Below are 27,029 nucleotides of genomic sequence, written 5' to 3'. Positions count from 1 at the left end.
CGAACCATGCAAAGCTACTACCCCCCTTGTTGTGACCATTTAAGAAGTTGTTTTTGCCATTTAATGCGTTGTGTATCATAATTCTTGATATATTTAGCTAAAAGAGAATCGTATTTTAGGGTTAGATTTAAAAAAAATTGAATACTGTTAGATAATACAAAATTCAGAGTTCCATTTCGAAATTAGTAAATATTTTATACTTTTTACTGATAACTTGATCGTCATTTGGTGTGGATGACTCAAAAATTTTTTTATATGTATTTCTATAAATGACATGAGTACCAACATCCTCCTTTAATTTAATGATGGTTTCTCGGGAAGGGATAGGTCTACCCGTGTATTTCTCCATAAATTTTTTGAACATAGATGATTATCAATGGATAAGGGTCTATTACATACAATAAGCATCTTTGTGAGATCAGAGTTAAAGTCTGACTTGATGTATTCATCATTAACTTGATTTTTTAGATGAATATCCATGCTCTTGATATGAGATGAGGGTAATGAGTGGCGTGTAATTCTAGAAAGGAGACTAAAGGCACATTTATTTCGACAAATCCGACAAACCATCTGTTTCTCATCCGGTAAGTAATTCCCAAATTCCTGGGCCTCCATTTCCAGAAATCCAGACAGAAGGCGACGTTATTTTAGGCATTTTATTCAGTTCTCTATCGACTATCACCATCTAATATAATATTGATATTGAATAATAAAGGCGGGAATGATAACGTTCCTGATTGATAGAAGAAGATGTATATTATTTAATCAATGATGCCATAAGTATTTCTTCTCTTCTCCTCGCACGCTTTTCTATTCTTACCAAAATTATCACCCTTAGTTATGGTATAATCTTGTATTTCTATTAACCTTGGTGCCGAGAATGGGGAGCTTATTAGAGGAATATAAAGTTTCTACGTTTGTTTGGTGGAGAAGAGGAGAAAAAAGAAAATAAAGGAGGATATGAAAATATTGTTAGTAAATTAAATTGAGAAATAACCCGAAAAAACGGATAATGTGTTGTATATATTGTATTCCCGTTCGAGAAAAAAGGATTGTTATATATTAATGTAGATATTCATACTTGTAGATATCATAATGTTGCTATTTATACCTATATTATATGTCTATATATATGTGTTAAAAGGTGATCGCGTAAAAGAAATAATATAGTGTACAGTTTTAATATAGAACACGATGGAGCAAGGTGGATAAGTCTTACTCTTAAAGATTATTATAAAGACACCCAATCGATCAGACTTCTTTGAGTGTATTAGAAGAGTGGTCTGTGGCGTGGTATTTGAAGCTTAAAAGGCTAATTATAAAACCATATCCGTGGGCTTTGATGCATAAAAGACTAATTGTAACACCACATAAATTCAGTCAATCTTGTTTGAGTATATTAGAGGCAGGGATTGTAGTGTGGTATTTGATACTTAAAGGGTTGATTAGAAGAACATACGTGGGGCTTTGAAAGTTAAAGAGCTCATTGTAATTCTATTTAAAGATATCAAGAGTTGTGTTTAACACAAAGTGTTCACTGTTACAACACATCTAATGGATCAGACTTCTTTAAATATATTAGAAGAAGGGACTGTTAGTGTGGTATTTGCAGCTTAAAGGGCGCATTACAAAACCATACGCGTTGATCTTAAGACATAAAAGACTCATTGTAACCCCACACAGATTCAGATTTCAGTGTTTTTAGTGAATGTTCTGAACCGACTCAGTTTCATGAGTGATTCCTTCATTGATATCATAAGTTTCCCATATATAAAATATTTTACTGATCCTCTATCAAATATTTCCATTCATTTTGACTTTTTTGTTAAGTTATATGATATATGAATTTAATGAAGTATCGCACTGAATCTTTAAACGAACAAATCATCAAAATAACGGATTCGTTAAAAGGACACTTTTAATATTCAAAAATACATACCAAATCCACAGGTTGTTCCAGTGAAGTGTTGAGCCCCAAGGTAGTATAAACTCCACAGCAGTCGCATTTCAAAGCATCGAGGACCTCTTCTAATATACTAAGATACAACCCGGCCCACAGATTGTTCTGGTGAAGTGGGCCCTAAGGAAGGTTAAATTCCTCGCTGCCGCTTCCTTGAGCATCAAGTACTTCTTGTAATATCAAAAATATACCCTGGCCCCGATTGTTCTGGCGTTCTTAACTAATAATCATTTATTAACTAAAATGAACACTTACATTAGTAATGAGCTAATGGGAGGACAAGTTATAGATGTTATATCATTATTCGTATTATATCCAAGTTTTAGTAAATAAGGAATGTTGAAATGACATTTGAACTTTTGCCTGAAATTATTTAGTGAACCAAACTGTATTATGGGATATCACAAAGGATTCTTGATGCTCAGAGAAACGTTTGTGCAAGAATTTAACCTGCTGTGTGTTGTTTTCTTTTGTAATTGCCTCACATATTTAATATTTAATTCTATAATATAATATGATGGAGATTTAATATTAATGTAGAATGTCCATCCTCTTTTAGTCTTTCTACAGTTAGATTGCGCTAGTCTAGACTAAGTTAGTCGTTTAATGTTGCCTCCTGATTGAAATTTATTTTAGTGTTTGAGCTCTGTCACTGACAGTGAGCTCGAGTTTGAATAGATTCATGAGTAGTTGTGAATTGTTATGGTTCGATATAAAAAATACTTTCTTTGTTTAACCTTCTTCGCCGGAGTAATGTTCATGAAGTTGTTGAATCTAGAAAACTTTTTGGAAAATTCCATGATTTCCCTTCCCCACTTCAACTTGAATTCATCTGCAACGAAAAAAGTCTCCGTTAAGTCCCATCTCTCTGAAAACATCTACATTGTGCCTCAATCATGTGAAGCTGTCCAATCCTACCCAGCCGACATTGTTACGAATACAGTTTTTCCAAAGTTGAAGTTTGACGTAAGTTTCTTAATTTGACTCTGATTAAGATCGTGGTTCAAACCTAATTTGAAAATATGAAATCCAATCTCATTTTTTTTTATTTCAACTCCATTCCCTTGGAGCTTCTTTTCCAGTCCATGTGAGGGTTCTCAAATTTTGAATTAGTTGCTTGATTACCAGAAATGAAAGCTAACTCATTGATAGACAGTAAATACTAAATAGGTTACTGAGATATCATTTGAGCGTAGCATTTTGTTGATAGCCAAATATGAAATCACATGTATTTGTTTGATCAGTCCTTAATTATTGCTCTTTTTCTAAGCCAAAACTAAAACAAGAATTGAACACATGCTCACAACATCACGGCGTACCTTTCCTTCAATTTTATTTTTTTAGTTCAATATGAGCGTTTCTTACACTTTTATATTCTAAGACAACCTTTCATTTTTCTAAGGAAGGAAATTCAAATTATTAATCAATTAAGTTATACTTAAAAAAAGGTTCTAATTTATTATGGTCCACTATGTTAGTAACATAATGATAACTGATATAGGAAACGAACTTTAGGTTGTAAAAAAAAATTCTCTTCTGACTGATAGAATTTAATATATTTTGCTAGTTGATAGAAAAAAGATTAGATTTCGGGAGTCCCTCAAAGGTTGGCTCCCTTCGAACTTGAATGAGCCATAACTCAATTTAGAAAAGACCAATTTCATTATTATTTTATTTTTTTTCCATTAAAATACTTTCTAGAGTAAGAGCTTCAACTCATATTTCATAAAATAATGGCATATTTAAAAAAAACCTTGAAAACATTTTTGAAAATTATAAAAAATGGCGCCCGACCAAGCTTCAAAATTTTCATAAAAAGTTTAATCTGCTCATATTCTATATGTCTACCAAAAATTAGACTGGGATCTCAATTGGATCACCTTCATTCAGGCCTATAACTGGAAAAGTTCATAAAGGTAAATAGTTTTGATGAAGTATAATTTTAGGATTGGATATTGATCGGTAGGTCAGAGCTAACTAGCAGAGTACTTTCTATCCAATATTTTGTGGAAACATTGTATGACAAAGCAAGACTTTATTGCTAAAGTACAAAGTAATTATTTGAATAAAAGATCGGAAATTATGAAAAGTGAATTTGTCGTAATTTGTACTTTTCCGTAAATTACAGATTTTTAATATAGGATGCTGCTCAAGGTTTTCATTGGAATTTCTCACAATTACAAAAAAAAAAAAAAAAAAAAAGGAAGGAATTTTGTCATAACTCATTTACGATTATTTCCAACTACAACTGTAGTTATAGTACATTTGTTCCAGTATCAACTAATCAGATATTTAAAGGTTATGTTCGGATTTATTAAGAATGTGTTTTACTTTTCCGACGGGTGTGTAGGGCAATACAAAGACTGTAAATCATTCTTAAACCTGGTACATTGCAATGTTGATTTTCATTTCTTTGGTGAGTGTCATTTGTTTGCCACTAGTCATAGCAAAGGACAAATGGATGGAGTCGAGGAACAATTAAAAGAGAAGTCCCAAAAGATAGCTTTCTCTACCCATGCGAGTATCAAATCACGAAACCAATTTAATTGTTTGGGTTTGTTTCCAGCCATTTAACATGAATGAAGTGTGATTATAGTACGCATGCAGACTACAACACTGAGTGGAATTTTTAAAGAGGAGTTTGAGCATTGCAAAAACCATAGCAGCTACCCAGTAGCTTCATCATTTATATCTGAAACGGATACATTCCTTAGAGTTCATAAATACAAGGACGCAGGTGAATGGAGATTCGAATAAGTGTTTCATAGGAAATCAGTCACCTTCCCTGAATAAATATCAAACTAATAAATTCTAAACTCTGCTTTACTTAATGATATACCTTTAGCAAAAATTATAATAAAGTAATTTGAAATAGTTATATATTTTATTTTCAAAAATATGATGAATGATACAAATACGTATATGACGAGATAATGAATATTTAAAACTTAAAGGGAATAGAAAGGAAGAATAACACAGAATTACATTTTTTTTTTAAATAAAAAGACAGAATTTACTAGTATGACAAATATGACATTCTCCAGCTATATATGAAGGTAATCTCCTTGAGATCCCACCCTAATTTTTTTGCATGCATATAGAATATAAGTAGTTCAAAGTTCGTATATTGAAACTTGGCTGAGGCGCCATTTTTTTTATTTAGCAATAATATTTTCAAAGTATTTTTGGAACATATGCCATTTTCTATAAAATATGAGATGAAGCTCGTACTTTTGAAAGTATTTTAATCCAAAGAAAAGAAAATTGGTATATTCTCAATGTAGTTATGTTATACTGAAGCTCAAAGGTCTTAAGAAGGGAGCTACCGAACGGGCCCTCGTGCCGCAACAAGCCTAAAATTTCAGACATGTTTCTTTGTTGGGATAGACAACCTAAATTAGCAAAATTGGTGATGCCCATGTCAAAAAGTTCCAAAAAATGTGTACACTTGAGATGGAATGCCCCATTTTTAGTACCTATCTCTAACACACAAAAATATTTATGTTAGATACCTAATTTGAAAACATGCAATCATCCCTTATTACCCCATGATCAGGGGAATATGGGCCACTAAAGTTGTATTAGTAAAAATGAAAATAAATAATGTATTGCTTTTCTTTAGCTACTAATTTGGTAATAATACATAAACAGTATTGTTTGATTGATAAAAGACTTCAAGACAGCATATATAATGTGAGCACCAAGTGCTTGTTATGTTTTATATAGGTTACACCTCCCAACAACTTGAATATCTCGATTAATTTCTTGCAGAATTCCATCTTTGCCGATATTGAAAAGAATTGTTTTTATGGGTCACCCTGTCGGACTCCCCTTTTGTTCTTAAATAATGTCTTGGTTTCCATTTCTGACGATAGAACAGGAACCTGCTAGATTTGCTCCAGCCATCCTTATCATAAAGTCACCAAATCCTTTACAATATAGAGAACGAACAATGTGTTCGTGTGATAAAGAGTCAAAAGTTTTGGCAAAATCAAGGGCCATTATCGTCTTGTCATTCCGTGATTCAAGTATCGTTTGTACTGAAAAGGGATTGTTGGCCATCAGTTTACCCTTTCAAAACCATATTGAGAAGGATAAATGTAGGTGTTATTGATATTATTGAATCTGTTTGCAATCACATATGAATAGATTTTATAAAGACAGTTTTGTATGGTTAATGGTCTATAGTTATCAATATATCTAAGATCCTTATTACCTTTTGGGATCAAGACCATTCTGCCTTCAGAAGCAAAATCAGGAAAGAAACTAATGGCTAAAACTTTTTCACATATTTCTTATAAAACTCAAAGGTGAAGCCTGAAGACCCTGGAGATTTATTCCGTTTAGCGTTTTTAAGAATAGCGTCTTCAATTTACGAAAATGATAGATGAGTTTCGGTCTTATCTTTGTCCACTTCTAATATCTTGGACTGATAATTTGATTCAGCCCTCAGGTTTTCACAAAAACGAAGCCGTATTTGTTTCGTATCTCGAGCACTTTTTATCATTTTGGGAATCGTACAAAGAGTATAGCTTAGAGTAAAACTTGTGGATCTCTTCACATATGTCTTTTGGGTCGTCCGATGTTCCTGTCAAATAATTTTAAATTTTTGTTTTGTTTCTCGATCTGTATTGTCTCATACTCTGCAATCTAGAGTGTGATAAATCGTCCATTTGATTAATTTTAAATTCGGTTCTGTATTTCAGATCATCCTTTCTGTAAATCTTGTCTAATTTAGCTTTCTTTTCTTCTGACAATATGGTATTTGAGATCGATTCCAATTTGTTCAAGTACTCGCGTTTCTTAACTTCCATAATAGCTCCTTTTTGCCTAAACACTCCTTTGATTTTTCGAAACATTGATTCAACAAACAGAAAAGGGTATCTTCCATTTTTAAAACGTTATGTGTTTCTAGAATTGTGGATATTATCCTTTCATTAACTTTGTTGTCGTCTATTATGGTTCAATTAAGGATCCACGGACTCTTACTTTTTAACTCTTTCAACTGGGGATTTAATATCAGCTGGATAGTTTTATGGTCTGACAATTTAGTATCCAAAACGTCATATGACATAATTGAATCCTTCGGAAATCCTTTTATCAAAAACAAGTTGATACGTGATGATAATAGAACAGAGTTTTTGTCTATTGAGAAGAAGGTATGCCTGTGGTTCTTCATTACTCGGCCAACTTCCGTGAAACCAATGGAAGATATTATCGAGAACAATATCTTTGTACACCGAGGATGGGAGTTTGAGGGCTGGCTAGTTGTGTCTATTCATTTTAAGCTTCACATTGAAATCGCCTCCTATTATTGTAGGTATGTGGGAAATAATTGGTAAAAATTTGCTCTGGTAAAAATTTGGATCATCAATATTCGGTACATGTAAACCAATTACATTCAAAGTTGAGTCTCGGTAGACAATTTGCTTTTATTATGTTATATTCAGCACACCGAAAGTGGACTTCGGAGTTTAGGTCCACTTTTATGAGCAAACTTACTCCACGCTTTGGGTGAGGGCTCTTATTGTTGAAGGACGAAAAGGACCTATATCCATGGGGGATAGAGAAGTGGTTTTCCAAGTTACATCTGGTATCACCTAGAATGACAATGTCTGGTAATTGAACACACTCTATTAGTCTTGCTAAGTCATATTATCGACTCAGACTTTGTCGTGAGTTGACGTGATAAGCAGGATAAGTTCATTCTTTCTTTTGTTGTTTTGTACATTCGTACTTGGTTACGGCTGGGGACATGATAATGTTCTTTTTGAGTTTGATCCAGATCTAGTTTGGGACGGTAGTATGTTTCTTTTTGAACTAGTGCAAAGAGAGTTCTTGAGAGTTCCAATTTCTGGCGATTTTAATACTTGCCCTCCACCCACTCCTGAATTGGGAGAGATGCTCGGAGTCTTATGTAAATCATTAGTTATGTTGACTCATGACGTGGCTTCTCTGTAAGTGGAGGATTAGCAAAATCGGAACAAGTGGAAGTATCCTCCTTTGCACATTCCGATTCCTATCATCCGTCAACCTATAAGTGTTATTGTTCTCCTTGCGTTCTTTTCTGTGCAATACTTCGCTCACATTATTTTTCATTTCTTTGATTTTTTGTATTAAAACTGAACTGTTTTTAATAATTTGCAAGCGTGATTCGCTGCAACTTACTCTGGCATGTTCGAATCGAAAGCAATTTTGACATTGCAGACGCCCCCCTTAAAATTTCAAATTGACTAGATTTCCATTTATGGTTACTATTTCAGGAATGTATTCTTTTAGAAGCAATTTTTCTGTCATTAATGATTGTTGCTCCCGGAAGTTGATTAATCCCTGTAATAGGAGTTGGAGTATTCACTTTAACATTTTGATTCGTAAATAAATTTTGCACAATAATCCCTCTATCTCCTTAGGTCATTCGTTTTTTCTTTAATAGGTCTGATATTTCTATTATTTGGCGATCACTACAGGAGCCACGATACGCAGGTGATGTGTAGGTGACCAAACCTCTTGGACTAAATCTTACCATAATTTTACCGTATTACTGCTCTTGTAGGAACTCCAGGGTGCTCATTGATCTGCAACATTACTTTAAAATACAACTTTAGTATCCTTCTATAGAATATCCAATTATATATTGTATTTTATTGATCTACCTGATGAATTAATAGAAACGTTTTGGATTGGGAACATAGGTCGAAGGATGTCTTCTTTGGTAAAGATAGTTTGAACATATTGATCATTTTTTGTCAACGGATCTGATTGGTTATCTCCGTCTTGTGTGGGACTTAAAATACCGTCCTTGATGTTCTCTGTTTGTACGTCCTTCACTAACACATCCAAGTATTGATCCAGAGTCATGATAATTCGGTTGTCATTGATAATTATCTACCACATTACCATTCTATAAAAAAGTGTGGAGTTATAAATTACATTTTTTTAGGAAGATTTTTAGGGACCTTAAAATTGCCCCATTTGCAATGTTGATAAAACAAAACAAAAATTACTGGATTTTTACTTATTTGTGACAAAGAAAATAGAGATGGGACTTCATTTAGTTTCAAATGTCGATATATTTTTCCTCCCACAGATTCCAGAGTTTCCTTAGCACTCCGGAATCTTCTAGTGTTCTTCAGATAATACCGAGTATGGTGAATGGCCTCCAGAGGGGAAACATTAACTTCTTCTCGTCTCAGAGCAATATGCCATTTAAGACATACACTTTCACATTTTGACATCGACGAGGTGGTAAGAGGCTGCATAAATTTGTTTATCACTTCATATAAAAAAAGTTCCGAGAAATTTATGTTTTAATAATGAACGAATCATCTAGTGGACGACGTAGCTACTTAAATGCATTGAAAAAGATATGGCTTCAAAAGCAATTAAAAGAAAGATAATCATTACTTTTACAAGCGATGATGAAGTTGCATTCCTTAACGACCAGCTGATCCACAAGTTGAGAACTTAATTTTTGGAATTTTGAAGATAGACACATTCATTTCAAGGAATTCATATTTCTCATGGTTCTAGCATTATGGTGGTTATAGTACTGAAAAAAAAAAGAAATATTAGTATTGCCTTTTCTCACGTAGATTATACCTTTCCAGTAAGGGACGCCAATGATAGGGATTATAGGAGTTGTAAGAGGGTTAAGAGCCCAATGTAAAGACGAATCGGGAAATCCTATTGAATTTGAAAAGAAAATAACCATACACTCTCCCCATGAGGATGTTAAGCCCTATGAAATAGATGATGTATTTAAAGATTTGGGCGAAATTGGAAAACCCGCAAAAGAGACTGCTTCTATTGATGGAAGATTAAAGGACTTTAATAACCGAAATTTTGTTTTTGGATTGATACCAGAGCGTGACCATCCTGGATTTAAAGGTTTTAGAGATTTAAAGATTAACTACGCAAGTCAGTCAATTACATGTCCAAAGTGATACGAAACAGGTCACTATGCAAAAAATTGTATCAATCAGTTTGTGAAGTGGGGATATTATCTTAAGTCAGTTAAAGAAGTTTTATTCAAAGACAATGCAATTGGTAATAATAAAAAAAGTGAAAAAATGGATCATAGTTCCACTATTGTTGACATGACTAAGGACAACACAGGTAATGTGTTAGATTCAGACGGAAGGAGAAATACAACTAGTCAAGAAGACATTCTAGGAAATGAAAGAGTAAACACTTGTACTGACCAAAAAGAGTTTACAATAAACGAAAACACAACTTTGACAGAGACAAATGGTAATAAAAAAATCATTATATTATCGAATATTTGCGAAGGAATTCAATCTATGATTATATTAGTAGCTCTAAGGACCCAAATGAAAAGAAAAGGGCAAATAAACCCTCAAAGGCTGATATTGATAAACAACACATTTTATCCCAGAGTTTTCGTTCAGAATCAGTTGGTAAACAAAATAAGCCCGATACATTGCCATCACTACCGCCTTAAGCAATTGAGGAGCTCTGATTAAATGACGGTTGGTTTTTCTTTTATTAATTTTGTTTATCTTTTTTGAATTCTTCTCTCATGAATATTACCAAAATAACAGGTAAAAGTAGCTTTAATAATAACAATATTGAAAAGAATATGGGCTTTGGAAAGATTCTGTCGCTAAATAAGGGAGGGCCAAGAATCGCTTGCCACGCCATGCTTTAATGAAAAGATTATTATCATTTTATCCAGATATTATATGTCTTCAGGACATCAAAGCTAAAGTATCTCGTCATGAAAGGATGATTGCGTCTTCTGTCTTAGAAAGACAGTTTAACTATTTTTTACCGGCTCGGATTCAAATAGAGGAGTTCCGTTCTTGGTTTCTAAATCTCTTGGTGATCACACTGGGTTTAAAACTTTAGAAGAGGATACTGCAAAGGCATTTCGTAAAACCTTCCAGAAGTTAGTTGCTGGGTTCAGAAGTAATTTCCCTCGAAAGGAAAAGGAAAATAACCTCTATATTCTCTAAGGAGATATTATCCGGAAATTTAATGAGACAAAGGATAAGAAATCGATATGAAGAATACAAGGAAAAGAAGAACGACTTTACAATGGGACATGAAGGAAAATGTAGAATGCAGATTTTGTTCACAAAATCGTCTTAGAAGACAGTTTCCTGCCTGGGAAAAAGAATGTAAAATTTGTAAGAAAATAGCCCATTTTAGCTACAGAAGAATTTGTGGGAAAGGAGATTACTTTAACAAAATGAAAAATAACAGCGTCACCGTAAGACGATTGAGAAATTTTGAAAAATCTCCCATGGTTCAGGTAAAAATAAATAACAAAGGTGGTATTATAAAGGGAAGTTACCAGGCCGTACAGGATTCACGAAAGGAAATTATTATAACCGTTCAATAATTCCTTCAAAGGATGAGTTAATATTCAAAAAATGCTGAAATAATTTAAAGTTAGCTGTATTAGTGGAGGATCCAGAAATTTGTTCACAATATTAGAAAAGATTAATCTTAACATCAGCTATAGATCGGAAGTGTAAGAATTGGTTGTTACTGAAAATGTTGGAATGCTGCTCTCATGGAAGACCTGTAAAGAATTGAAAATATTACTTGAGGATTACCCTGTACAATTAGATTCAGATTGTTAGATAAAGCGGGATGCTATAGAGATTAGTAAGGTGAATGGAGAAAATATTCCTACATTAGAAGAGATAGAAAAAGTACGGAATTTTTTTTTTTTTAAATATTAATATGCTATCATGGAAGGATATAGGCCAATGAAGAAAATGAAGTTCGAACCAATAAAAATTTCATTAAAAGAAAATTCATATACCTTATAAATTGTGTAATACAAGAACGATACCTTTTCCACAAAGAGAGGCAACTAATTTTTTTTGGATGATATTGTAAAAAAACGTATCATTGTACAACTAGGAATCAAGCCAACAGTATGATGTTACCCTCTAATAGCAGCTGAAGAGAAAAGTGGAGTCATAAGAATTACTGTCGATTTCACTAAGTTAAATAAATTAGTAAGAAGACCATATATAATATACACATACAATGATAAGTTCTTAGGCTATTAGTTCCAATATATCATTGCGTAATAAATACCTCACCGTTTTTGACGCCATAAAGGGATATTGGCCGATAACTGATATTGTGATAGTCAGGAATTAACGACTTTTATTACACTTTAAGGAAGAAATATCTTCAAAATATAGCCGATGGGAATAAATGCAATTATTGATGTTTTTAATCATACGGTTGACCAAGCATAGGGTAGCCTTAATAACATGAAAAAGTTGGTAGACGATATTTTGATATACACCTAAAACTTCAAGAATCATGTAATGAGGGTCAAAAAAGGTTCATCTTTGAGATGGTCAATCAGATGGATGGGTTTTTTAAAGATATTCCGAAATTAACAATACCATTACGACCATTATTATGTAGCAAAAACGTTTTTGTGTGGACAAAAGAGCAGGAAGAAGCTTTAAAATCATAAATAATTTTATGGTGAACTGACTCTGATACTGATAATGGTTTGGGGCAGCCTTCTTCTACTGCAAAAAAATTTTCACCGCTAAGGAGTTTATTCATCAAATGCCTGACGACGAGAGCAGGGCCATCGAAGAGTCCAATAAGCTTTTTCAGGATTTTTCTCTTGCCCAAGACCTCGCATAATAAAGTAAAACATCAAGGTCCTTAAGAAGAGCATCACTCAGCTCCAAAAAAGAATATTTCTTGTCCAGAACTTTTTCATTAGTAAAAAGGTCCGTCAGAGCCTGACCATTCCCAAGTTTGCTCAAAAGCAGGAAAAGATACTAAAAAAGAACCCACAATTTAAGAATATGATTAATATTTGTTAAGTGTTCTCTGTTGAGAATGTGTCTTGCGTGATGCAGAATCCCAACATCATAGCGTGCTTCAACTGGGCCCGTATCACATCCGTGGACTGCAAAAAAACAACTATAAGCATTTTCAAGGACCTTCTCACCAATAAGAGGAACAGACTAACGGAGGACCACCTGAGGGATCACATTATTATTCAGTGGAATAAAGGCTTGCTGGAATAAGAAATTATTAATTTCATAGAAATATTTTAAACCAAAATAAACCTTTTTTTTCGTGATTTATTTGCTTTTTCTGCTTATTTACATCATTTTTCGATTTTTTGTTCTACAGCATCGCATATTTAAAAATAACAGATAAAGAAGTTGTTGTAAAAAAATAGTGCAAATGACTATCAGAGAAGTTACTGAGGATATTGACATATTGGTTGGCTCGTGCCATGAAATTTCTTTGAATGTTTTGGGCATTGGACTATGTTTGTTTCGAAACTGCTTAATTTTGAGAAAAAGAATCGAATGCTATTGAGCTGTTGACAGACGTCAATGATAGTCCTGATTTGCTCATAAGGGGCATTACTGCTGATGAATCATTTGTATATGATTATTAAAAAAAAAAGAAATGAACAGACTTATGAAAGAAAGTATTGCGAATAATCGCCGATCACGCAAAATACTTCTAACAATTATATTTTTTCTTATTTTTCTATATATTTTTTTGTGATAACTTCTAACTTGTGAAATGAACATTTAGAAGGAACTCCTAAAAATAATGAAATAAAAAAAGCCGATCAACTTAATCGCACTAATAATAGAATCTGTAGTTTAAATTGAATGGATTTTTAAATGAAAGTAAATGCATCCGTGAATGTGGTATATTCTCTCAGGATGGAAAGCGATGTAATTTGATCATAACAATGAATAAAAATGGATGTTGGTAAAAAAAGCTTACAAGGTTCCTTAAAAATGTTTAGTTCTTTTTCTCGGGGACCTATGGATACTTATGAAAATGATACTCCTAGTTTTCATCGGTTTAATCCAGAAGGAGTTTCTTATCAGTTAGATAAATTCTTAGGAATGCCTTCTTTTTCTCCGTTGAGTCATGAAACCCTTGTACTTGAACATTTTGCTATCCTGGATAAAAAAAATCACAAGATAATTCTAAATTAGTGACTGAGATATTCTAAGAATGGGTTTACGCATAAATAGCATAAGTTCAAAGGAAGTCCATCTAATTACCCTTACAATCACTGTATAAATGAAAAGAGAGATATTATGAAACATTTTCCGCAGAACCTAATGACGAATCATAGTATTTTTTGTAGTTAGAAGTCCTGTATCATTTGTGTCCTAGAATGACTTAGTTCTCTATAAAGGGTTGGGGAGAGCTGACGATATGGATCTTTGATATTACAATATTAAATTGATATGTCCTCTAAATATTGAAATCATATTAGTCTCTTAATTTAAAATTGTTATTGCCAAGAATCCCATTCAATATTAGGTAGGGCGTCATCATCGAGAACTCCCCCCCTCCCCCTGAAAAAAAGGACCAACCAAATTGTTTAAAGTAATAACAGTGATAACAAGTTTGATTAAAAAATTTTTTTATATCATATTCAATTTAAAAATCAAAATTAAGTTAATTTTATAACTTGTAGTCTTTGTAAGATAAAATATAAATAAATATTTCCATTTTTATAATACATAATCCGTATTTTATAGATTGTTTTTTTTTTAATTTATTCATTCTAAAACTTATTGTACCTACAATTCCAATATTACTTACTTTTCTTATGAAGAATTGTAACATTTTCTAAGCAAAACATTATGGATGGATGTGACAAGAACCAATAAATATAACAATCATATTTAATTTAATTTGATATTTGATATTATATAATTATAAATTTTAATTACCTTTTTGCCGATAATGAAGGAAAAAAATTCTAGATTGATGGCAAGGCTTCCAGAATTTTTTCATGTGGCCTATTTGAATATAGGAGTCAAGCCTTTCGAAAATTCGAATTTCAAAAGCATAATAAAAGTCGTATTCACAATAATAATTTAAAGCTTTACTCCAAGAATATAATTTAATCAAGTCTTTATGGTTCTAATGTTTTGTCAGATGTGAGCAAGATGCATGCCTCCATAATGTCCCACTCTGCATTGATAGTCATCCAAATCTCGTAAAATTTATGAAACTTTATACTGGCAAAGCCATTCCTTCTTGCTACCACATCACAAAGTCAATGGAGTCCAAAAGTAAAGTATTGCTGTCAAAGATAAAGAAAGAACTTGTAGGAAAGGATAATGTTTTTGTCTTAGACAAACTACGATCCATGACTGCAGTATTGATAGGTTCCCCTTATTTAATAAATTTGGAAAATATTGAGAAATGCTGACAATAGAACAATTTCAAGTATTGAAGTAAAAATTCTTAACAACATTTTGGGCACCGATTTATGTGGTGAGATACTAAAGGTTTTCATTATCGTTGATGCAGCTTATTGTATAAAAGCAGTCAAAATTCTTAAGCAACATTTTTCAATGATGCTGCATGTCACTCTTCTCGCGCATGGTCTGAAAAGAATATCAACGCTCTGTCCTAATTCTTTCGAAAATACCAACACTAATATATGTGAAGTAAACATTTTGTTTCTTAATTCTGATGATCGAAAACGATTGATTACTACGCTGAGCACTTCAATTCAGTCTCAATGGTATGGATGAAAACAGTGATGCAATCAATAAATCAACAACGATAACTTTATCTATTCGTGGTATATGAAACCTCTCTTATAGGGGAATCTAAACTCACAACTTAAATGTGTACTGTTGAATGAGGCTGCTACACATTTTTGTTCAGGTTATCATCAATAAAACCTACATAGTACAACCAATATAAGAAACCAAATATTAAGACATATTTAAAATATTATACTCGTATCTACCTATACTCATAATTCTCATTAATTATTTTACATCTCCATCTAGATCCTCTTCATATTCCATAAATAATTATGTAAATACTCATTCTAAATAGTAAATATAATGAAAGAAAATTGTAAAGATAGAATACTCAGAGCTGTATTTGAGTCCACCTTTTCAGTGTTTAGGTCTAGTCCGAGTCTTCATGCTCCGAGTCAATGGAAAAATAAATAATGTATGGATCTACCAGTAGTCTCGTCTAAAGCAAGATATCCTTTCCCTCAAGTTATTCCTTAATCTTTACAAAACTAATTTGCTTATGGGCTCCATTGACTTTGTGATGGGGTAGTGAGGATAAGAAAAATGAATAAAAGAACAATGATGACAGCTTTGCTAAATAAAAACATATACTAAGACAGGGAACACTCTCCCTGATGCATGTAACAATGGCAAAAACCCGGTTTTTCTTTTATAATTGATTTTTGAACATCTCTGGTAATGAAGTATCATGGTATTTTCCACACGGAAGAGTTGCATTTCATCACTTTTTAAGTCAATAATAGAATATCTTATGAAGAATGTCGTTCATTTGGTTTCTTGTAATAAATAAAAAATCTTAAAATTGATAAAGAACGAAACTAACTTATCAAATATAATACTAATCAATATTCTTTCTACTTAACATAACAATTTCTTGTTTATGTTTACTACGTTTTTAAAGTATAGTTACGATTAGACCCCATATTTTGATATGAAATAAATATATAGATGAAACTTTAACGTAATAACAATTGATAAAAAACATAGAAGCATTCAAAAGAAACTATTTAAGTTATCTTGAATGTAGTTTCCAAAAAATGTGTTTTAATCATACAAAAATCAAGTTAAATGAAGGGTCATATTTGAAAGATAATATTTTGTGAATATTTTTTTCAATTGCTTTATATTATAGCTAAAACTGAAAAAATCTTATATTACCATAAAAAAAATTTCCCTAAAAAAAGTTACAAATTTTGATTTTTTTGGTTTAACTTAAATTTTCTTTCCGAATATTTAATTAATAAAAAATAAAAAATAATAATAATAAAGGTTATGCGAAAAGTTACCAAATTAAGTATAAATAAGTGGATTAAGTTACTTACATCTTATCACTAAATACTTAGGATATGAAACATACTTAAATTGGGGTTTATCTTCCTGTCTATAATATTAATTATGCATTACTATTAGTCAAATAGTTAACTTAATTATATTTAATTTTTGAACATTTGAAAGCAAACTTGCATCGAATGTAAGTTTGGGTATAAGAAAATCAAAAGTTTAACTAAGAAAAATCCATCAAAATTGACAGCAAATCTTTTGAAGTTGTAATATAAAGTGTATTCTTTAGTTTTTACTATAATATAAAGTAATTGAAAAAATTATTAGCTTCCGTAAATGATCCTTCATTTTACTAGATTTTTTTGTGATTAAGACATTTTGTATTAATTGAATTCAAGATAACTTAATAAATAATTCATCTTTTCAATATTGGAATGTTTTAATAAATTGGTGTTACTTTAAAATTTCATATATATAGTTATTTCATTTTAAAATATGACTGAATCGAAATTATAATCAAAAAAAATAAGCTTTAAAGGTTTAACCTTCTGCGATAGAAAATTTTAATTTTTGTATTCTACGGCTTAAATAATAATAAATGTAGGTTTTAGCTGGGGCAAAAATCATGTTGCATAGTGTTATAAGAAAAATAGTAACATATGTAGTTTTTTTAGTTATCTGTACGTTATCGAGTTCTTGGTCTTGCAGTCTATTCAATGTATAACGTCCATTGGGCTTTAGTTTCCATAATTTCCCTGTCACATTATATAGGCATATTCATATGAATGGTTTTAATTTATATATCATCAGCATTAACAACTTTTAAATGATATGTAGCTTTAATATTGGTTTTGTAGTCTATCTTGATTTTAATATTGCGGTCGTTGATTATTTGGATGACTTCATAAGGGCATTGTAATATTTAGCAAGTTACCCATCCTCAGTAGTTTGAGAGTCCTACTAGTATACCATAGAACCAACTAGTAATATTTAGTCCTTAACCAATGAATTTCTAGATATATGAATGAGCGAAAATTTTAAAAATGAACAAAACCTCAAAAGGTCCCTTATAAATAAATGCTTGTAATTAAGTTTTTAAACAAGGAATGAGCACCAAGTCTTACATTGGAATATTTTGGATTTAAAAAATTAATGTAAATTCTATAACATAAATAAAAATATAACCAACCCTGTTGCAATGATAGGTACGGGAACATAGAAAAATTCCCCCTCCCCTCCTAAGACTGAGTTCTGGCGATGTGTCTGAATATAAGTATTAGTATAAATACTCTAAACACATTATTATAGTTATTTTTAATAATAACAGTAGGGGATAACTTATTTGATTTAACAGATTATACTTTTTTATGTAAATTTAAAAAACATAACCGTTCAATTTTTTGAAATGGAAAATTAGTTAATTCTAAAAAGAAACTTATATGTTACCTTCATTTCAAAGACAAAGATTTTTGGACTGAATATATATGTTTGGACAAACCTATAAAACACATTTTGTTGAAGAAAGATTTATTTTCGTCATTAAATTTTCAAAATACTTCTACAATTAAGGTCAATCCCCGAAAGAACATTAAAAATTGTCATCTATATTTAAACAAAAAGATAAACTGGATTTAAATAGTGTTCGAAAAGCTATTTGGCTTGAACATAAAGCTTAATTTTTGTTCATAAATATAAACTATGTGGGTATAATACAATTTAAATAACATATTGAGAGCATGTCTTGTTTTATATAATAATAGTAAAAATCCAATTCTTAAAAAAATTTTATTTTACAATAACTGTAGAACCCAGCAAAACAAGAAGTTTGAAAAATATATTTTTTAGCTTTTAAAAATTGTATTATCAAAGTGAAAGTATGCAAATAATTAGAAGCTATCAAACTCATTTATGAATTCCATTAATTTAAATAATTTTAAACTATCGTTTTAAATGGTATCTGGCTTATTATGAACTGATAATAAATTTTTACAGGATATTCAATCATTGGACCAGTATGATCATATCAGTTAATTGAAAATTTGTAAACCATGAAATGTGAAGGTTTCTATTGTTAACTTTTTGTAATGAGTTCATGTGATCCATTCTTAAATTTTCTTATTTTTTCGAAGTCAAAACAATATAAATTAAGATATAATATTAAGTATTTAAGGTTATGTGGATATGAAACACGGATTTTTGAAAGAAATACAAAATTTTGTTCATAGCGGAACATTTTAAGTTAGCATTTCTGGGTCCAAATCAATGTCGATATTCTTCTATTATGATATCAGAGTATTTTCTTTGGCAAACAATTTCAACTCCTAAATGATATTAGTGAGCTTATGCTGATAGTAATAACTCTTCCTCGAAAACATCAACGTGCTTTATATTTAAGATAGACATATGTTGTATTGACTCCTTTATTCTTTGATCAATTCCTCGTTTTATGTAAATAATAATAAAAAAAACTCGTTTCCTATTAATCCTGGAGTCAGAAAAGACCTTTCCAACTAATGAGGTGTTTTTGTCTTCCTCTCATAAAGGTCCTTCTACAAAGACGTGGATGTCCTCCACCAGGCTAAAGGAAATCATATGCTGTTTCGAAGCAAAATTTGACATATTAAATCCCATATAACGACAATACTTATCCGCCTCGTGATTTGAGAAGAAAAAAGGACTATTGAAGACTTGCTTCTTTTTAAAAACATACTTCTTTAAATTTTATGAGTCACAAACATGTAATTAATGACATTATTAGAAGTCCGCATCACAACAGTAATAAACAATAAACCTTGAATAACTAAATAAAAAAGGGGAGCTTTAGAGGTTTTGTAGTTAGTAATCATCCATATAGTATAGTAATTCATTCCCTTTACTGTATTTACGTATGCTTTTCTATTTTAAAAATGCCTTTCAATTTGTTGAACGCATACTTTCTCCATTGAATCGGATATTCTAGGAGCAACTTTGATATTAAATCCAGTTGTACAGCGGGTACTACAGCCTTTTTTTTTGTTTGTAGAATGAATAAAGTATACCCTAGTCATGTGATTACTAAAAATCATTCATAGGCAAGGGTAGACACAAATTTCATTTGTTACCAGGTATCTTTCTGGTATTAGCAGGGTATTGATCATTCCTAATCTTAATGTAATTGCTCTATAGGATTTGTGTAAGGTTGATAAGTTGGAGCTTCATTTTCAAAAACTCGTAATTCCCCACATACTCGGATATTAATCGTTGTCCACGATCTTTGATTATTTTTATATATGCCCCATAAGGTGGAAAGTATTTTTAAAATTAGTATCGTGATTAATATTTTCGCTGTCATGTCTCCTAAAGGGTAAGCTTCATGGAATTTAGTATATGCGTCAATATTACTTGACATATACTTAGGATTGTTAGCAAATCTGTTCAACATTTAGCCCACTATGTCCATATATAGTTGTGGATGTTGTGTCCATCACATCAGAAGGTTTTTGTTTTCTTACTTTCGCTGACATGCAGACATCACATTTTATCCTCGATATCTTTGTCCATATTTGGTCAATAGAAATAATATTAATACATTAACTTTGACCTAGTTATACTAGGGTGAGCTAATAAGATATGTATATGTGCTAGAGCTATTACTGTTTTCCTTAATTACAAAGACAAAGATATCTTGTATCGTCTTTAATATATAATTTTAAGTATACAATACAAAAATAATTTTGGTGTTTTCAATCTATTTTAGTATCGTTTGTAAGGGATTTTTCATAATTAGTTCGTATTTGAGTACGTGCCTTGTTAAACCATTCTTTTAATGAATTTATCACTTTTTTGTACGTCTTTAAAGAAGTTCACTTCTTCAAGTGATGTCGTATGATCTTTGTTGCTCTTTGCTTTGTCTTCGTTCAAGTCTTTTTCGTTGGTCCTAGATAATTGAGTATTAATTTTTGTTCTGATAGTGTTTACTTTATGTCCAAGGAGTCTCAAATTAGCTTCATTTTTCAACTTCTTTCTCTTAGCTGACGTTGAAATTGTAATAGCCAATAGATAACATAATTTAGTCTATATATATATATAACCCAATCCAACCGAACTTAAAACTTCATTAAATTATCATTTACATATTACATACAGTAATCAATTCATTTCCTCTACTCTTGAAAGAATAAGACAATAGAAAAAATAACGAAACAAAAAACGATGGAAAAAAGGAGAACCTGTAGATCCAGAGAGGATCACGAACCAGTTCTAAAGAAAATATGCTTATAAACATAATTATTTATTCATTTATCCACCGTTGCTCCTCTCTCGTCCAAAAATTCTTATGTGCATCTTCACTAGCTCTTCCAAACCTCTAGGCATAGCTGATCCGGAAGACCTCGCGCCAAACGTTATAAAGAGCACCTTCGCTATGATTACTTCAATCTTAAATTTTTCCTTGGCCTTTTGAGTTTTACAGTCTTCATTTTTTGTTTTATATGAAGTAGTTGTTAGTTAATCAAAAAATTCGTTTTCGGAAAAATGCTATTTTAAGGCCACTATGGCCTAGAATGTCAAAAAAATGTTTTCCACAACCATCTCTTGACCCTTATAACCTACATTAACTTTTTTAGAAAAATCCATTAATCAGTTTGGCTGTGATTCCCAGACAAGACATTTGCATTTAATTTATAGATATTATAGAAAAGTTATCAAACGTTTAATTAAAAAAATATGCATCTCCATGGATTTTTATTCGATTTTGTCATTTTTAAGTGATCCCTTTTTTTCTGAGCTGCACTAGCATGAAAACAACATTATTTTCATATTGTTTACGGTTGCAACGTCGATTTATGACGTCATATCTCGTCATAAATAATAATAAGTAATATCATACTGCGTTTTGTACAAATTTAAATTAAATAATTATTGATTATATTTGAAATATTAAAATTCCCTACTCATATTAGAATGGATTTCAATGTTTCGATCCTAGTACTTCTTTCTCAAGGAAAGAGTTCTCTCTACTCCACTTTGAGATCTGGTTGTTTTTCTTCCATGAATTTACTTCCCGTCCTCTCTCGTGGAATATGAAATCTGAATTCGAAAATCTCTTGAAATGGTTGTTGAAGTTAGAAGTATTTTCGTTTGAATTTCTTTACTACTAACTCTGGGAGAACATATAATTCCACTTCTTTCGGTCTTAATGATTAAATAATGATCTTAGGCATCAGGAACTGTCAAATTAAAGCCGCATCTAAGTACCAAATTTTTATCTCTTAAAATGATTTAATTGTTTAAATGTGTTATTTTTTATTTATTTTAGTTTTTATGGTAATAACTACAAATTGTTGTACTTAATTATAATTAATATATCTTATCTTATATTTCATATCCAGAGTCTTACAAAATGAAAGTGAATGGATCCCTTCATATTTTCAACCCTCAAATATATTCATTGATTAAAATAGAATGATAGATTCCTACCCAAGAATGGAGTACACTCTACTCTTGTAAAAAGCTTAGCTTGGTTTGGTTCTTTTCAAAGGATAAATTTTAATCCCACCCCCCTATATCCAAAATCAAGCATCTCTTGTTGAAGGCAAAGTATCTCACATCCCATCTTTTCTCCTAATTAATAAACGACACTAGGTGCTTTTGCTTTAAACTACTTTGCCTCGATATATAATTAAATGAGGCTTATACGCCGTTATTGTTTATTTTTGGTTTAAATTGATGTTTCCTTTGAATTTATAAATCAAAATATGTAATGTTTATTTCGATAAAAAGCATTAAATGGTTGTTTCTGCTGGAATAATTATGGAATTCTACACCAAAATTACAATTCACATCATCAAATTTCACTATCTAATGGGTTACAACCTGAAATAAAACATGTAGTATCATCAAAATAATAAGAAAATAAACAAAGCTGACGACAACTTGTTGAATGGAAGAAGTGCTTGTGTCTTCTCCGTTAGTAACTTATTAAGTGTGATTAGACATTATGGATTACTCATATTGCGAAAGAAGGATTCGTAGAACGACGAACATGCATAATATAAGGCAAGATCAGGGATTTTCACTCGGTTATTATTCAGGATGTGTCAGATGAAGAAGCGGTTGGCTGTGGTGAGGCAAAACCACTGAAAGGATTCGGGTAGGCACTCGAAGGTTGGGTCATAGGAGATGATGAGGAAATGAGAAACGTAAGCGAAGAAAACTAAAGCTCAGTACAGTTTGAACAATTTAAAATCGAAATAGAAACATGCGAGCGATGGTCTTGATCTCTTCATGAACTTAATTACTTATCCAAATAGTACATAGCGTAGTCACTTATGGGACTCAAATACTTGGAAGTTGTATATATAGGATTTGGAATTTATACCTCCAATGGATCTCAAACCATATTATGAGAACCGTTGCAAGTGACTTATAGGCTGTTTAAACGAATTTTAAGTGTATATAAATATATATTTACACCATATTCTTAGTTGACTTTCCGATACAATATTGAATATAATAAGCGCTTTAATTTGAAAATACAAAAATCAATTTGTTTATTTTTCTTGTTATTACGTGTTTACTTTCTGGTTCGAACTTATTACATTGTGGGTTTTTTGATGGGATGGATTGTAATTTTAGGGTAGAATCCCATAATTATTCGAACAGAAAACAACCATTTAATGTTTTTTATATTAATAAACATTATATATTTTTATTAAAAAGTACAAAAGACAACAATTTAAACTAAAATAAACAAATACAACCTATATCCCTCATTTATCAAGAAGGCTTCAGTATCTTTACCTTTACATGGTGTAGATTTCCTGAATTTATATGGTTTTGTTACAGATTACCCATCTGGAGAGATTTTCTATCCCCGAACCAAGATAAAAGCTAAGAGGGAACTCACTAAACTTAGGGAAATGCATTCTGTTAAATGCAAAGTTGCTGCAGTGCATCCTATTGCCAAGAATCTTTTAGAACAATTACCGCCTTTGATCTTTAAAAAAACAAGTCCATAATTCAATCAATATACCTGAGGACGTACACCACTCAATTGGTACAGGCGAATCTCCTTCCATGTCTTATTAAGTCAGACATGGGCCTATAGAGAAGCTCGATATCTGTAAGAAAACATTACTTTCATTATTAGTAGCTATTTATTTTGTTAAACTGTCCTCGATAAATATCAACTTCAATTCATTCAAGAACTCGTTTACAAGCTACATAACAAAAAAGTATTTATAAAAAAATTGATTTCTGCCGAGTAATATAAGTATATATATAAGTAATATTCCTGTCAGAAAGAAACGCCAATATAAGACCACTATTACAACACTATTATAAAAACTTTACAAGACACAATATAAATAAATGCATTAATGTCCATTATACCTTTTATTTGATGAATTACACCTTATTTGTGATTTTAAATGCTATCTTGAGATGACTTATTTTCCAGTGAATGGTGCAATTCAACGAAGCAACGGATTGAAAAAAATATAGAATAAATTACATATTTTAGCCTCCATCAAAGATAATAATTAGAATTATACCCATAATCAAGAAAAAAAGATATATTAATTTTCGGAAAAAATAGTCTTATGGACAATAAGAAAATGAACGCTTTTCATATTTCGTTCAACGTTCATTTTCCCCCCTTCCTCGTTCATTCGTTGAACGCCGTTCGTTTTTCCGTTCAATATCCAAGTTTAAAGTATAAGCAAAAGTCGAACTAATTCAATAAATTTAGAAATTATTGGATTCAGTTCTAATTACATTCCAACATACTTTACGGAATAATCAATGTTAATTCATTTATTAGATGCCCTCAAAACCATCTTGTGTCTGACCCTGATTGAGCTTCTTTAATAAACTTGATAGGTATTATTTATTGATATTCAGTTCATAGTAAACATCCTTTGGTGTTTTATAATTTGTGAATGATTTAAAATTGAGTACATCATCTTTTAAGACGTAATGATTTTACAAAAAAAGCGTACAGACAATAAAAATATTAGTGCCAATGATTAGAAAAACTTTATAAGAAATATTCGTTTCATTTTTTCACGTGCTAATTATGAATTCATGTGCAATTTGTACAAAACGTTTATATAGAAATTAATTGATTTTCCTAGTTCTCCGTCTTCAAGTTCGAATCCATGAGCTGTATAATTTGAAAAAAATACGTATAGAAAAATTTCATTCTAAATCATTATTGTTATATTTGTGATATACGTAATATTCGCCTATTACGACGACGAATACAAAGAAAAAGAATCACTACCACCAAATAATGATAATGGCAGTAAAAAAATCAACAAAAATTTCTTAAAGATTCATGAATATTTGACAATGGACTGGAATCTAACGGATTTGGAATATTATACTATTTAACTTAAAAAAATTATATTTTGCAATTTATAGTTATTGTTCTTAAACGTTTATAAGCCTGAGCGTCCCATTGTGGATGCTACCGCCTTTGCAAACCCAGTAGGAAGTCAAATGGATCATTTATAAAGGGTGATTCAAAACGAACGGCTTTAGGATTGTAGAAATAAAACACATAAAATATATTATGGTCAAAACTTTATTATGAACCGAAAAGACAATCCTTTACAATTATTTTTAGAAAATAATCCCCTTCATATGTTGGCCGTAACTGACTTTTAAATGGTCCATTTTTTCGCGCCAATTTTCGATGACGCGTTCGATCACTGTGACCGGAATCTCAGGAATAACTCGCTCAATATTTGTTTCCAATGCTTCAATCGTTGCTTGTTTATCCACATAGACTTTTACATAGCCCCAAAGAAAAAAGAGCCATTGAGCCAGAAATGGGCCTCATCACTAAACAAAATTTTGCGCGGAAAAAACTGATTTTCTTGGATACGTTCAAGAGCCCATTCACTGAACACACGACCCACACGGAGGTCCGGTGGCTTCAATTCTCGCACGAGCTGTATTTTGTATGCCTTTAAACCCAAATCTTTCTTCAAAATGCGGCAGGTTGTTGCATACGACAAGCCAAGTTGTTGAGATCGGTGGCGAATCGATTTTCTACGCTGCGAGCTGTACGTGGCCTACCAGACGACAGGACATCCCAGCAAGTTGCTGTCCCTTCAAATTTTTCAATTATTCTGCGAATTGTGGATTCTGAAGGTCGATTATGTGGACCATAAGTTGGGCGTCATTTGCGAAAAACTTTTTTTCACAGAACGCTGATTTTCGTAGTACAATTGAACAATTTGTACACGTTGTTGTGGCGTATATCTTTCCATGAAGAATTGTAAAACAATACTGAGCAAAAATGGCATATGAATATGACAGAACTCGCGCGCGCCTGTCAAAAAATCCCTACTGGAAAAAACCGCTCGTTTTGAATCACCCTTTATATATATAAACTTAGTTATAGTTTGGGGCTAATATAAAAAACAGTAAATTGGCGTTGGATTATGAAGCCACTACATCTCTTGCTCGTGTATTGCACAGACTGGGGTCAGAGTTTTGTCCTCGTCTCCGTCACGATTTTTTCAGATTTTCGTTTTCGTCATAAAAAAAAATCTTCGTTGACGAAATGATTTTGTCTTATCAGGCTTGACGAAGTTAACACTGTCACGTTCTTAAAGTTGTTAGGTTACAGAAATATTTGAGATTAAAGTATTTCGTACTATTATGGTTCAAAGACATAATACATCATTAAAACAATCACCAAAATTAAGTATCATGGTAAAACTAACGTAAAAATGTCATTTATAATTATAAAAGGGTTTTATCGATTATGTATCCTTTTCTGACCTGGACACATTTTCATTTTTATGTTGAAAAATTATTAAAAACTACACTTGTCTTGAGACCATGAATATCTTATTCATCATTCATAGTGATAAGGAATGTCATAGCTCATATTATTGAAAAATATTCCAACTTGTATTTCAAAAAATACATATTTAGAAAATAAGGATATCCAAAGACTTAAGTTCGATTTGGTATTTTTTGAAAGATCCCATTTTTTAAAGGGAATAGTTTACAAGCAAATATGTAACATTATCTTATATTGTGTACGATTCCTATGTCCTCATAATGACGTAATATCCCTTAATAAATAAAATCATAACATAATTAATACTGCGCTTCAGACAAATTCAAATAAAATAATTTTTAATTACTATTACGTATATTTTGAATTATCTACTCATCATGGATGAATATCTTCATTGTTTTTATCCTGGAATCCCCTTTCCAAATAA

The 27,029-nt window shown here is 31.4% G+C and overlaps 1 protein-coding gene and 1 long non-coding RNA gene across 6 annotated transcripts in view; one reads left to right on the top strand and one right to left on the bottom strand.

Moving 5' to 3' along the window:
- Positions 1–983: 983 nt before the first annotated feature.
- Positions 984–27,029, top strand: part of alpha-Man-IIb (alpha-Mannosidase class II b) — a 44,866-nt gene continuing 18,820 nt past the window's right edge. For 2 of the 5 annotated variants that reach the window (XM_071892027.1, XM_040722642.2), the window contains exon 1: positions 984–2,926. In XM_071892027.1, coding sequence (XP_071748128.1) covers positions 2,663–2,926 — 264 coding nt within the window. In that variant the 5' untranslated portion in view covers positions 984–2,662. Of the gene's footprint in view, positions 2,927–22,172; positions 22,426–23,628; positions 23,906–27,029 lie in introns of all 5 variants that reach the window. The other 3 variants (XM_071892031.1, XM_071892028.1, XM_071892029.1) reach the window with 3 other exon arrangements.
- On the bottom strand, positions 6,567–9,698 carry LOC121127314 (uncharacterized). The gene is made up of 5 exons (XR_011782548.1): positions 9,560–9,698; positions 9,365–9,509; positions 8,976–9,302; positions 8,614–8,861; positions 6,567–8,546 (listed from the first exon to the last, which is right to left on the bottom strand). It is a non-coding gene; the product is annotated as an uncharacterized lncRNA (long non-coding RNA).

The sequence above is a fragment of the Lepeophtheirus salmonis genome, chromosome 12, assembly GCF_016086655.4.
Source record: "Lepeophtheirus salmonis chromosome 12, UVic_Lsal_1.4, whole genome shotgun sequence".
Taxonomy (NCBI): Eukaryota; Metazoa; Arthropoda; class Copepoda; order Siphonostomatoida; family Caligidae; genus Lepeophtheirus; species Lepeophtheirus salmonis.
The sequence above is the reverse complement of the archived record's forward strand: the minus strand, read 5'-3'. Positions and strand labels throughout refer to the sequence as shown.